This window comes from Pistacia vera, unplaced genomic scaffold (genome assembly GCF_008641045.1).
Source record: "Pistacia vera cultivar Batoury unplaced genomic scaffold, PisVer_v2 Contig302, whole genome shotgun sequence".
In the NCBI taxonomy this organism is placed as follows: domain Eukaryota; kingdom Viridiplantae; phylum Streptophyta; class Magnoliopsida; order Sapindales; family Anacardiaceae; genus Pistacia; species Pistacia vera.
Window position 1 is genome coordinate 439,509 of NW_022196116.1, and position 13,396 is coordinate 452,904.

The 13,396-nt window shown below is 35.8% G+C and overlaps 2 protein-coding genes and 1 pseudogene across 2 annotated transcripts; 1 reads left to right on the forward strand and 2 right to left on the reverse strand.

Annotated features, from left to right (window-relative positions):
* Positions 1–37: 37 nt before the first annotated feature.
* On the reverse strand, positions 38–1,477 carry LOC116135701 (annotated as a pseudogene).
* A 6,770-nt stretch (positions 1,478–8,247) lies between these two features.
* On the forward strand, positions 8,248–8,889 carry LOC116135702 (trihelix transcription factor ASR3-like). The gene has a single exon (XM_031421416.1). The coding sequence runs from the start codon at positions 8,248–8,250 to the stop codon at positions 8,887–8,889; it is 642 nt and encodes a 213-aa protein (XP_031277276.1).
* Positions 8,890–9,882: 993 nt separating this feature from the next.
* LOC116135684 (magnesium protoporphyrin IX methyltransferase, chloroplastic-like) lies at positions 9,883–11,582 on the reverse strand. Its single transcript, XM_031421401.1, has 2 exons — positions 11,010–11,582; positions 9,883–10,471 (listed from the first exon to the last, which is right to left on the reverse strand). Exons 1-2 carry the CDS (start codon positions 11,565–11,567, stop codon positions 10,070–10,072), a joined length of 960 nt encoding a protein of 319 aa, XP_031277261.1. The 5' UTR covers positions 11,568–11,582; the 3' UTR covers positions 9,883–10,069.
* Positions 11,583–13,396: the final 1,814 nt, after the last annotated feature.

Consider the following 13,396-nt stretch of genomic DNA (forward strand, 5'->3'; position numbering starts at 1 on the left):
GAATAAGGTAAAAATCCAAATCTAACCTTTCTTCCCTCTATGCAGGGACAGCCTCAACAAGCTTGCAAAGGAACTGTGTAGTAATTAAGCCCCTCTTATTTATTTTCCACCCAGCCTTTTGTAGTGCTCTTCCACATGCCTCGCGTGGAGATATGCTCTTGTTGCCTTGAAGGCCGGGAAACAACTCTCCCACTCTCTTCAACAAATCATAGTAAAATGTCTTGGTGCAAAGCTTAGAATAAGGCGCTTTTCAGCCAATGAAGCCAGGGGCCACATCCATCTGCTTTATTCTGGGGATAATGTATCAAGACATCTAAGCAGATACCGTGTCATACTTCATCTAAACTTCCAGATCCTTCACTTCAAATTTAGGCAGCACGGGTGTTTCACCTTCTTCCCTGCTGATAGTTGCTCTTCTGCCTAGAATAAAGATTTAATCGCACCCAGTGGATGAAAATAAAGCTGTAACTGCATTGTTCAGATTTTACATGAATACATGGATCACAAATCAAAGTAAAACATAGAATGCCCAAATGCAAATTGTTTTTACATTTATCGTAAAACATAACTTCCATTATTATAATAAAAAAAAAAAAAATTCCTTCAAACGAGAGCTGAAGCTGAAACTTTATACTCTTTCGCGGGTTGCAATACAATATCCAATGCTAGTAGCAGTGTAGCACTACCGTCCAGGTCCAATAATGTTAACGAGTCAATTGAAGTTACAGGTATTATTATCAATTATGTCATTTAAATGATGTGCACAAAATGTGTTACCATTTACAAGCAGCAAAATATATTTTACCAAAATAAATATGACCGAGATTGTGATACGGTGACTACGCGAGATATCAAATCACTATTACTCAACATAAGCACATTTCCAGCAAAACGAAACCAAAGCATCATAAAATTCAAAAACGACCAGTCGTCTCACCTGTTTCTTAGCTTCAGCGACCTAGCCGCCGAAATGTCGCTAGCCGAAACAATCGCCCCTTCTTTGGCCAACGGAATCGACAGACTCCCGGTCCCACACCGGCATCACAAAATGTTATCTCTTAAAGACCTTCTTCAGTCAACATATTCATCACATTTTCAAAGGTCTTCGCGTGACCCAGACGAATATCACGCTGAACTGTGTTCACATCATCAGTCACCGGAAATCTTTTCCATCTTTGGAAACCTGAATTATTGAAGTACTCTCTCACAACGTCTTTATCTCCGCCACCGACTCCTCGGCCGGATCGGCCGGCGCTCGGGTCCGCGAGGGAAAGCAAGGCGGCCAGTGCAGCAATGGGGCCGCCGCTTATAACGGCGAGAGTGGAAAAGTTGGGACGGAGGTGGTGGTGGCGGTGGAGAGAGGGGGGATGGCGGTGGTGGTGGTAGCATCGTTTTGATTGGTTTGGTACGTTTGGAGAGAGTTATGTAGTATTAGTGTGGAAGGGAATATGAGAGGATAGAGAAGCTGAAAAGCCATTTAATTATAGATTGAAGTTTTTCAAATATGGATTGTTTTGTGTCCGGCCGGTGGGGAGAGGGGAAGAAATGGCGGTTACGTGGCGGGGAGAGAGTAGTCCTGTTAGTGGTGACGATGATATGGTGTGTTGGAGATAAGATAAGAGTTGGAGATGATGGCCCGTGGGCGTTCGATTTCGTGGGCCCCCCTTTGTTTTTGGGGACTGTTTGTTCTGGTCCATCACTGCGACGCGGCCATACGTTAATGTTGGACCTCACTACTACTCACAGATTTAAAATATAGGCGGCACGTTTGTTTATTATCTTTGATAGAATTTTAAAAACAGTTGAGTTGGGTACTATTAAGTAGATTTAAAAATTTACAAAAATATTTTTAAAAGTTTGTAATTTAGCTAAATATGTTATAATAAAATATTAAAATTAACAAAACATATCATCTATCCATTAAATGTCGTAGTGGGCTACCACCATCGAAGGGTGGTCGACAGTCTCTATAATGATGTACGATCGACTGGATTTGGCAGGTGTGTGTGATATGACATTTTTCAATCAGATTTGGCCACGTTTGGTAACGATGACAAAAAATATGACCGTCATTGATGACCAACTCGGCCAAAGATTTGACTGTTAACGACCAGATCTTAGCCATAAATCTTGCTGAAAAATGATAGATTGACGCAATACTGGCTAGATCCAATCGGTAGTGCGTCATTACACCATTATATGGCTACTTTTTAGCGATGGTGGCCTGAATCTGATAAATGTGGGGTGATGGATGTGTTTTTGGTTAATTTCTAAACTTTTATTTATTTTATTTTAGTTAAATTATCAAACCTATGTGATTTAAAATAATTGAATAAAATAGAAAAGAAAACAAATATATGTTTTGGGTAAGATAGAGATACGATAGTTTAGAAATAACAAAACACACGCAACTAAAGTTTCTTTAAACACAATGATACATATATATATATGAATAATACTTTGGGTACTAACGGATGGGTACTAATCTGTGTACAACTAAAGCATAGTATCCATACATACGCATAGTACCCGTACTTGTTTTAGTTAGTACACAGATTAGTACCCCGTTAGTACCCATGCATCACTCTATATATATATAATATTTTTTTTCTCTTCTAATAATGGAAATTAATCAAAGTAATATTGTACATATAACTATGTTTTAATTTAAGATTGGAGTAAAACAATCATATATGAACAAAAGGAGCAGTTAATTACGAATATATCAATGACCTTGAAGATAAATAAGTAGGGTTGTGCTGATATATGACCTATTTAGTTTTTTAGTTTCCACGGATTGGGGCAAGTTTGTCTCATTTATCATCCATACTTGAATTTTAGTACTTCAATTTTGTGAATGATGCTACCTAAACTTAGTGATAGATTATAAAAAGGTTTAGTTGAAAGATGACTTATCTTAACGCGGAAAAAAAAAAAAAAAAATCACTTTTGAAAGATACATTTGAACCTCTATGGTTTTTCAAAAAGTGACATTTAACTCAGGTTACTGTTATGTTAAATTTTAATGGGAATATTTTTTATTCTTATGGTAAAAAGAGAAACAAAACTTATTACGTTTACCATACAACTGGGAATAAGCTAAATGAAATTTGACCATAGGACTCAATTTACATTAAAATATGGTAGTTACCTAACTAATAATAGCAGTATTAATATACAACGTCAAATTTATCCTAAATGTTTTACTAGACATTGGATTTTATTTTTTTTTAATTCCAAAAAAAGGCCCTAGAATTTAGTGACATAACTAATGAATTTACATTAAAGGAAGAACATTCCATTTCCATATCCACAATCACACTGAAATTAACCTCATAAAACCACCACATCCAAAATCTCCTCCATCACCACCATCTATAACCAGAACATGTGCTTTGAATGTGTCATAAAACACCATACGAACTACCGTACTCAATTTATTAAATCCAGCCTGTTAAATTTCCCAGTGGGAGTTATGTTTCACTTTTTAAACTATGACGGTGAAAGGTTGTTTTCACAAAACAAAGGGAGTGCAGAAATTTTAAATATACCCATAAAGAAAGAAAGAAGATTGGTTCGTCTCACCAATCACCATATCACAACAACAGCCTCACGTGCTTTAATAATAATAATAGATTCTTTATCATTATAGCGTAATAATGCAGTAAATCACAAAAAATAGATTAGTTCTTCTAAAATCTTATCTTATCGATTAAAAAAGTGAAATTATAATAGCATATTTTAATATGACAGCTGAAGATAATATAATAGCATATTCGATACGGAATAATATTAAAAAAAAAAAAATATCCGACAAACGAGTCTTGAAGGCCAAGCCGAATCGTAGAAAATCCAATAAGATAATGCGAATATAAACTAAACGTATACGAATCGATTCGGTAATAGCAACTAATAAATGTTGGTCATGGTGAGCATGATATGGGGCATATTAACTGTAACAAATCCTTAAATATTCACGGGACTTGCTATTTTCACTGAGTCTGAGCTGGAATTTTGGATGACATGACTATTCACTCATTTTCTACTACTAGATAAAGCTTAGAGATCAAGATTGTTTATCTCATATACAGACACCCAACTTGCTTCATGTGCTCGATAATAACATTATGTTCTGCTGACTGTTACCAAACAAGCAGTACAAGACAAAGAAACAAAAAATCATACTTGGAATTTTCGCTTCATCATTTCCATGAGAAAAAATATCTGTAACTTATATTTTCTTATATTTGAACTCTCCACAGTTGCTACTTGTTGAAGTAAACTGTGGCAACCGGCTAATGGCAACTCCGTTTCGTTTGATATTGCTTTTTGTTTGGCATTTTTGTGTGGAGTCGAAGTATATAAAATATAATACTACGGCTGGGATTGTTCCGGGGGATCAATGTTCATTTGGTGGCTCACTCACATGATGATGTCGGTTGGTTGAAAACTGTGGATCAGTACTATGTTGGATCTAATAATAGCATCCAGGTTAGATACTTTATTGTTAATAAAGGTTAAGGTTTCTGTTTTTGATTTAAAGTTTGAGATTTATTTATTAATTTCGTGTGTCACTGCAGGGTGCTGTGTGCAGAATGTGCTTGATTCCTAGTTCCGGCATTGTGGCTGATAAGAATCGCAAGTTCATATATGGTGAACAGGCAGGGCTTATGCTCTTTTCTTTCTTGTGTTTTTGTTTGGTAGTTGAGAAAATGTTGAAATAGAGATGAAACTGAACTTTGCGTCAGTAGCAATTAAAAAAAAAAAAAAAAAAAAATTAATTCTCTTACTTTGCTTTTGCTCAGTCTTTTACGGTAAAGAATAAAAAAAAAGCATTGAAAATGAGTACTAGTGAAAAGAGTTTAGGTCTGTTTTCGTTATTCGTTCTGCTCTATTTTTTGAATTGTAATGTTTTTTTTTTTTTTGTCCCTATAATACAGGCATTCTTTAGAGGTGGTGGACAGACCAGAGCGAGGAAGTCCAAGATACCATGAAGCAGCTCATCAAGTCAGGTCAACCGAGTTAATGTAATGAAAGAAACAGTTCAACTTCTTTTTGTTAATTTTCTAACATTATCTCTGAAACTAGGATCAATCCTTCAAATGAAAGAAATATTTTTGTAGCATTTTTTTATTTAGGATGTGAGTTATACTACTTGGGTGCAGAAATGGGGGTATGTGCATGCATGATGAAGCGGCGCCACATTACATTGATATGTGATCAAACAACTCTTGGACACGATTTATCAAAGAAGATTCAACTTGACTCCAAGAATTGGTTGGCAAATGATTCCCTTTGGTCATTCTGCAGTGCAGGCTTACTTGTTGAGTGCAGAGGTAGTACCTCTTACCCCTGCTGCTGTGAATATGGTCACTGATAATTTCTGTGAAAATGCTTTTCCATCATGATGGCCAAAGCAATTTAAAATTAACAAGTCCCTTCACTCTCCTTATGCACTGTTCATCAATTTGTTGAACAAAGGCCTTCTTGGTGGTTGTGTGAGGTTGGATTTGATTCACTTTTCTTCGCAAGAATTGACTATCAGACAGAGCTAAAAGGAAAGATGAGAAGTCTTGAGTGTTGGCGTGCCTCTAAGAGTCTTGGTTCTTCTGCACAGGTAAATTATCTCTCTTGATTGTAAGCGCGCTGTGGTTTGATTTAATGCTTCAAATGATGTTTCTGTTGTCTCATTGTTGTAAAATTAGTAGTGCATTTGCTGATTGAATTGTCCTTTTTAGATATTTGCTGGTGCATTCCTGAGAATTATGAACCTCCAGTAATTCTACTACGAAATTAATGATGATTCCCCAATTATCCAGGTAATTTCTGCTATCAACTTAGTGATGCATTGATGTTCATATATATGATCACTCCTGATTCTTTTTTGTTCTTCCCCTGACTTGCAGGATAACATGAATTGTTTGACTATAATGTCCCTGAGCGCGTCAATGAGTTTGTAGCTGCTGCCGTAGCTCAAGTAAGATAGTGAGATTAAATTGGCGTTCTATGCTTTGTTATACTTTTTATATCTCAAGAGAAACCAGTCAAAGTGTCCAGTATTTTTGTTTGTTTTTTTTTTTATGTATATTTTAAATTGATGGAAAATCTCATGTAAAAGTAGGTTTTACTATTATTGATGTCAAATTATGCTTTGTTATACTTTATTATATCTCAAGAGAAACCAGTCAAAGTGTGCCCAGCATTTTTTGTTTGTTTTGTTTTATGTATATTTTTAAATTGATGGAAAATCTCATGTAAAAGTAGGTTTCTACTATTATTGATGTCAAATTAGTATCATACCACTAGTTCTTACTTATAATTAAAGCTTTATTTAAATTATGATCTTTGGTAACGACAGTGCACGTTGAGTTGTGTGACATTGAAAGTTTCTAATTTATATAAAAATGAAGTTAAATATGAAGACTTAGAATTTTGCTGATAATATTACTCTCTTTTCTGCAGGCTAACATAACTCGGACAAAATCATGTTATGTGGACTATGGGAAAAGATTTCAAGTATCAATATGCACACACATGGTTCCGGGCGATGGACAAGTTTATTCATTATGTCAATCAAGTGTAGTTTCACCTCACCAAATTATTTTTGCATTACCAAATTTGTAGCTGAATGAAATTATTCTGCTCTCACATTTCATTTTCAAAATAATTTCAACCTCCCTTAGGTTGATCAGTTCTGTTTCTACATGATCCAACTCCTTCCAAGTCCTTTCTGGATGATATATATTTCTTGTGTGTTGTGTTTGCTAAATCATTTCTTCTAGTATCTTAAGGCATTCTGTGGTGGCGAGACGAAATCGATCTCTTAAGATATTCGTTACAGATTCTTCTTCTTCTTCTTTCTCTAGATCGATTCCATTTCCATCTCCTTCCATTGCAAGCTGTAGCTATCTAGGTTTCTCTGTTCCGTGATTATCCGTACAGACAAAATATAAATAAGAGGGAACAAGGAGCGGAAAAGAAATGGGGACATTTAAAGATTGGTGTTCGTCCTCGGGGACTAAACTGTGCGATTTATTGCCTTTAAAAATTTATAAAAAATGCCAATCAAGAGTTAAGGCGCATCATTTTTCTAGGTTAATCCACAAATTAATCAGATAATTATTAAAAATTTAAAAGGGTACGTCTACATCACTGATTATTATAATCCAATACATATAGAAAATATTGGACGCTCTTAACTTCCTTGGAGGAAGTCATAAAAATCCAGTGGAGTTACTAAAGGAGACGTGCAATTCTGGCCTTGACAATACTAATAGGTGGAATAGCGGGGACCAAATTGTAAGAATGATTAATTCTGAATCTCTGATTTCGTTTCTTGTCTGAAACAAAACAAAATTTAGAAGGTGAATCAAAAAAATTAATAGCAATTGATGGTTGAGGGTTTTATTTATTTGGATAAGACAAGAAATTGATGGGTCAGTTGCCAACATCATAAGTAACTATTTTATATAAAATTTACCAGTTTTGGTTCTAAATTGTCATTATCACCTTAACCAACTTACCATGTCCACTGCCATTTTAGGGCAATGCTATGTGCATTAACCATTTATACTAATCCAAGTACTAATATTGAAAATTTAAAATTTCTCCCAAAAAAATATTCAAATTTTTCAATATTAATACTTGGATTAGTATGAAATGGTTAGTACACATAGTATTATTGGCCATTTTAATAGTGATTTGGGTTCTTTATGAACATTAAAGCATTTATTTATATTTTTATATGGACAAGATATTTCTCGTTTGGTTTATAATTAAAGTTGATACTGGGGACAGTAACCGACATAATAGTGAAGGATGCCCTGTATAGTAACTCTGATTGAAGTAAGTAATACTGCAGGCCAACAATTAGACCATGAAATGTTGCAAACTGTCTCCAGCAAGAAAATATATCCTTAGAAGCATATCTCTAACTTCCCTTTTAAACAATTTATATCTAAGGAAATAATTAAGGATGGTTAGTTGGATTTGAGAATAGAGATTGCAAATAAAGAGCACAACTCAATGGGAGGAAGTGGGATTCCTTGAACAGAACATTAGAGTTTAGGCCCGAATTCATGCTCACAGAACAGATTTAACATATAATATATGCAGGTCTTTACCTTTGTTTATCCAGCAATCATTTGAGCACTTGCTGCCTTTAGATCTAACCAGATCTTATCGCAAACGCTTCTCTTTAGGCCTTCACCAACTTGCAATTCGTGTGTTAAAACAAAGTCATCTATCATGGCAGAAGGGTCAAATGACATGCACAAAAATACTAGTTCTCTGCCAAATGGAACTGATGGCAAAGTTAAGACAGTAAAACACCCTCGATGGACCAGACAAGAATCTCTTGTTCTCATACAAGGCAAGAAGGTTGTAGAGAGCCAAATTCAAGAGGGTCACCGATCCATTTCAGCCTTTGGACCAGACCAGAATGAACCCAAGTGGGATTCAGTCTCATCATACTGTAAACAGCGTTGCGTGAACAGAGGATCAGTACAATGCCAGAAAAGATGGAGTAATATTCTTGTAGATTTCAAGAAGATCAAAACATGGGAATCTCAGATGAAGGGAGAGGTGAAATCATTCTGGATGATGAGGAATGATTTGAGGAAAGAAATGAAACTGCCAGGTTTTTTCGATAAAGAAGTTTATGATGTCTTAGATGTAGGAGTCCTTGCCATGCCAGCAGTTCCATTGGCACTTCTGACAACCATTATAGATGCAGAAGATGGTAAACATTATAAGATCATGACTGTGGCAGAGAAAGAAGATGAAGATGACAAGGCAGAGACAGTTTTTGATAGCAGTCAACAAGCTCCAGCACAAGATGGTTTATTCAATTTTGAACCAACTGGATACAAGGAAATTGACCAGAGCTGAGAAAAGGAAACAAATGGAAAAGCGAGTCCCAACAAGACAGTTGCTAGCCCGTTGCACATTTCAGGTAAGTCATAACCATCTTGTATCAACATTATTCAAATTTCAGATATCAGTGACTTTGTTACTTTCTAAGAGTTGTTTCTAATATCTGAATCCTAGATCATTTAAGGAAGTTAAGATCTAAAATTATTTTTTTGTCTTGCAGATACAAGGAAAGAGAAGTGTCCAGAATCAAGTAAATGTACAGGATCTACATCTCAGGAAAGGTGGAAGAGGAGGAGGTTGTCATTATGTGTTAGTGAGGAAAAGAACATGGGGGACCGCTTGATCATGGTTCTAGAGAGGAACAATAGCATGCTGAATGCTCAACTTGAAGCACATAACATCAATTGCCAACTGGATAGGGACCAAAGGAAAGAGCATTTGGATAGCATGATCACTACTGTGAATAAACTCACAGATGCTCTACTGAGAATTGCTAATAAGTTCTAGGAGAAAATGCAACAGCAGAGATCCTAACAAAACTCCCACCAGTGTAGCTGAGCATATGGGAAATGTCTGATAGACACCACAATTGATCTCAGTCATGCTTTTACTTTCTTTGTCAAATCTGTGATCAACAAGAAGCTTCAGTATGTACAAAGATCCCACTCCAATCTTTTCCTCCCATCTGGTTCACAATTGCAATGAGGTAGGTAACAGAAAGGGGTACATTTGTCAAATAAGAGAAATCTGTACGGTTTAGCAATTTGATATTTAAATTACATAATTTCATTTGCAAGACTTATTATCTTGTCACATATTAGTTCACTCCGTATCAAAATCTATATCAAGTGATATTCTGCTCTTAAAAGATTCTTTTGACAGGTACTTGAATGTTTGAAAATCTGAACGCTAAGAGTAATAGAGCTCAATCTATTGCCAAAGAAAACTTGTAAGGTAACAAGTTAATCAAATTGAAATTTCGGATAAAAAATCGAGCAAAATCTTCCAATTGGCTCAAAAGTTAGGTACTAAGAGGGACATCTAATATACATTACAGATACATAGATACGTGTACATAATGATGAGATACAACAAAAATTAGGGCTCTACAAAAAACTTGCACCACTTTCACAACCATTTATAGCAACGGAAAAAGTGGAATAAGGTAAAAATCCAAATCTAACCTTTCTTCCCTCTATGCAGGGACAGCCTCAACAAGCCTTGCAAAGTAGAACTGTGTAGTAATTAAGCCCCTCTTATTTATTTTCCACCCAGCCTTTTGTAGTGCTCTCTCCACATCTGCCTCTGCGTGGAGATATGCTCTTGTTGCCTTTGAAGGCCCGGGAAACAACTCTCCCACTCTCTTCAACAAATCATAGTAAAATGTCTTTGGTGCAAAGCTTAGAATAAGGCGTTTTTCAGCCAATGAAGCCAGGTGGCCAATCATCCCATCTGCTTTATTCTGGGGATAATGTATCAAGACATCTAAGCAGACTACCGTGTCATACTTTCCATCTAAACTCTCCAGATCCTTCACTTCAAATTTAGGCAGCACGGGTGTTTCACCTTCATTCCCTGCTGATAGTTGCTCTTCTGCCTGCACAATAATAAGATTTAATCGCACCCAGTGGATGAAAATAAAGCTGTAACTGCATTGTTCAGATTTTACATGAATACATGGATCACAAATCAAATATAAAACATAGAATGCCCAAATGCAAATTGTTTTTACATTTATCGTAAAACATAGCTTCCATTATTATAAAAAAAAAAAAAAAAAAAAAAAATCATTCCAAACGAGAGCTGAAGCTGAAACTTTATACTCTTTCGCGGGTTGCAATACAATATCCAATGCTAGTAGCAGTGTAGCACTACCGTCCAGGTCCAATAATGTTAACGAGTCAATTGAAGTTAGAATAGTATTATTATCAATTATGTCATTTAAATGATGTTGCACAAAATGTATTACCATTTACAAGTCACCAAAATAGTATTTACCAAAATAAATACGACCGAGATTGTGATACGGTGACTACGCGAGATATCAATTCACTATTACTCAACAATACATAAGCACATTTCCAGCAAACCGAAACCAAAGCATCATAAAATTCAAAAACGACCAGTCGTCTCACCTGTTTCTTAGCTTCAGCGACCATAGCCGCCGAAATGTCGCTAGCCGAAACAATCGCCCCTTCTTTGGCCAACGGAATCGACAGACTCCCGGTCCCACACCCGGCATCACAAACTGTTACTCCTCTTAAAGACCCTTCTTCAGTCAACATATTCATCACATTTTCAACGGTCTTCGCGTGACCCAGACGAATATCACGCTGAACTGTGTTCACATCATCAGTCTCACCGTAAATCTTCTTCCATCTTTGGAAACCTGAATTATTGAAGTACTCTCTCACAACGTCTTTATCTCCGCCACCGACTTCCTCGGCCTGGAGTCGGCGCCGGCGCTCTGGGTCCGCGAGGGAAAGCAAGGCGGCCAGTGCAGCAATGGAGCCGCCGCTTATAACGGCGAGAGTGGAAAAGTCTGGGACGGAGGTGGTGGTGGCGGTGGAGAGAGGGGGGATGGCGGCTGGTGGTGGTAGCATCGTTTTGATTGGTTTGTTTCGTTTTGGAGAGAGTATAGTAGTATTAGTGTGGAAGGGAATATGAGAGGATAGAGAAGCTGAAAAAGCCATTTTATATTATAGATTGAAGTTTTTCAAAATATGGATTGTTTTGTGTCCGGCCGGTGGGGAGAGGGGAAGAAATGGCGGTTACGTGGCGGGGAGAGAGTAGTCCTGTTAGTGGTGACGATGATATTGGTTGGTTGGAGATAAGATAAGAGTTGGAGATGATGGCCCGTGGGCGTTCGATTTCCGTGGGCCCCCCTTTGTTTTTGGGGACTGTTTGTTCTGGTCCATCACTGCGACGCTGCCATACGTTAATGTTTTGGACCTCACTACTACTCACAGATTTAAAATATAGGCCGGCACGTTTGTTTTATTATCTTTGATAGAATTTTAAAAAACAGTTGAGTTGGGTACTTATTAAGTAGAATTTAAAAATTTACAAAAATATTTTTAAAAGTTTGTTAATTTAGCTAAATATGCTTATAATAAAATATTAAAAATTAACAAAAACACTATCATCTATCCATTAAATGTCGATAGTGGGCTACCACCATCGAAGGGTGGTCGACAGTCTCTATAATGATGTACGATCGACTGGATCTGGCAGGTCGTGTGTTGATATGACATTTTTCAATCAGATTTGGCCACGTTTGGTAACGATGACAAAAAATATGACCGTCATTGATGACCAACTTCGGCCAAAGATTTGACTGTTAACGACCAGATCTTTAGCCATAAATCTTGCTGAAAAATGATAGATTGACGCACTACTGGCTAGATCCAATCGGTAGTGCGTCATTACACCATATTATGGCTACTTTTTAGCGATGGTGGCCTGAATCTGATAAATGTGGGTGGATGGATGTGTTTTTGGTTAATTTCTAAACTTTTATTTTATTTTATTTTTAGTTAAATTATCAAACCTATGTGATTTAAAAATAATTGAATAAAATAGAATAAGAAAACAAATATATGTTTTGGGTAAGATAGAGATACGATAGTTTAGAAATAACAAAACACACGCAACTAAAGTTTCTTTAAACACAATGATACATATATATATATGAATAATACTTTGGGTACTAACGGATGGGTACTAATCTGTGTACTAACTAAAGCATAGTATCCATACTATACGCATAGTACCCGTACTATGTTTTAGTTAGTACACAGATTAGTACCCATCCGTTAGTACCCATAGCATCACTCTATATATATATATATATTTTTTTTTCTCTTCTAATAATGGAAATTAATCAAAGTAATATTGTACTATAACTATGTTTTTAATTTAAGATTGGAGTAAAACAAATCATATATGAACAAAAGGAGCAGTTAATTACGAATATATATCAATGACCTTGAAGATAAATAAGTAGGGTTGTGCTGATATATGACCTATTTAAGTTTTTTATGTTTCCACGGATTGGGGCAAGTTTGTCTCATTTATCATCCATACTTGAATTGTTTAGTACTTCAATTTTTGTGAATGATGCTACCTAAACTTTAGTTGATAGATTATAAAAAGGTTTAGTTGAAAGATGACTTATCTTAACGCGGAAAAAAAAAAAAAAATCACTTTTGAAAGATACATTTGAACCTCTATGGTTTTTCAAAAAGTGACATTTAACTCAGGTTACTGTTATGTTAAATTTTTAATGGGAATATTTTTTCTATTCTTATGGTAAAAAGAGAAACTAAAACTTTATTACTGTTTACCATACAACTGGGAATAAGCTAAATGAAATTTGACCATAAGGACTCAATTTACATTAAAATATGGTAGTTACCTAACTAATAATAGCAGTATTTAATATACAACGTCAAATTTATCCTAAATGTTTTACATAGACATTGGATTTTTATTTATTTTTTAATTCCAAAAAAAGGCCCTA

Coding starts and splice junctions, on each gene's coding strand:
- LOC116135702 (XM_031421416.1), top strand. CDS start 8,248: ATGGCAGAAGGGTCAAATGACATGCACAAAAATACTAGTTCTCTGCCA.
- LOC116135684 (XM_031421401.1), bottom strand. CDS start 11,567: ATGGCTTTTTCAGCTTCTCTATCCTCTCATATTCCCTTCCACACTAAT. Junction 10,472..11,009: donor TCGCTGAAGCTAAGAAACAG/GTGAGACGACTG, acceptor ATTATTGTGCAG/GCAGAAGAGCAACTATCAGC.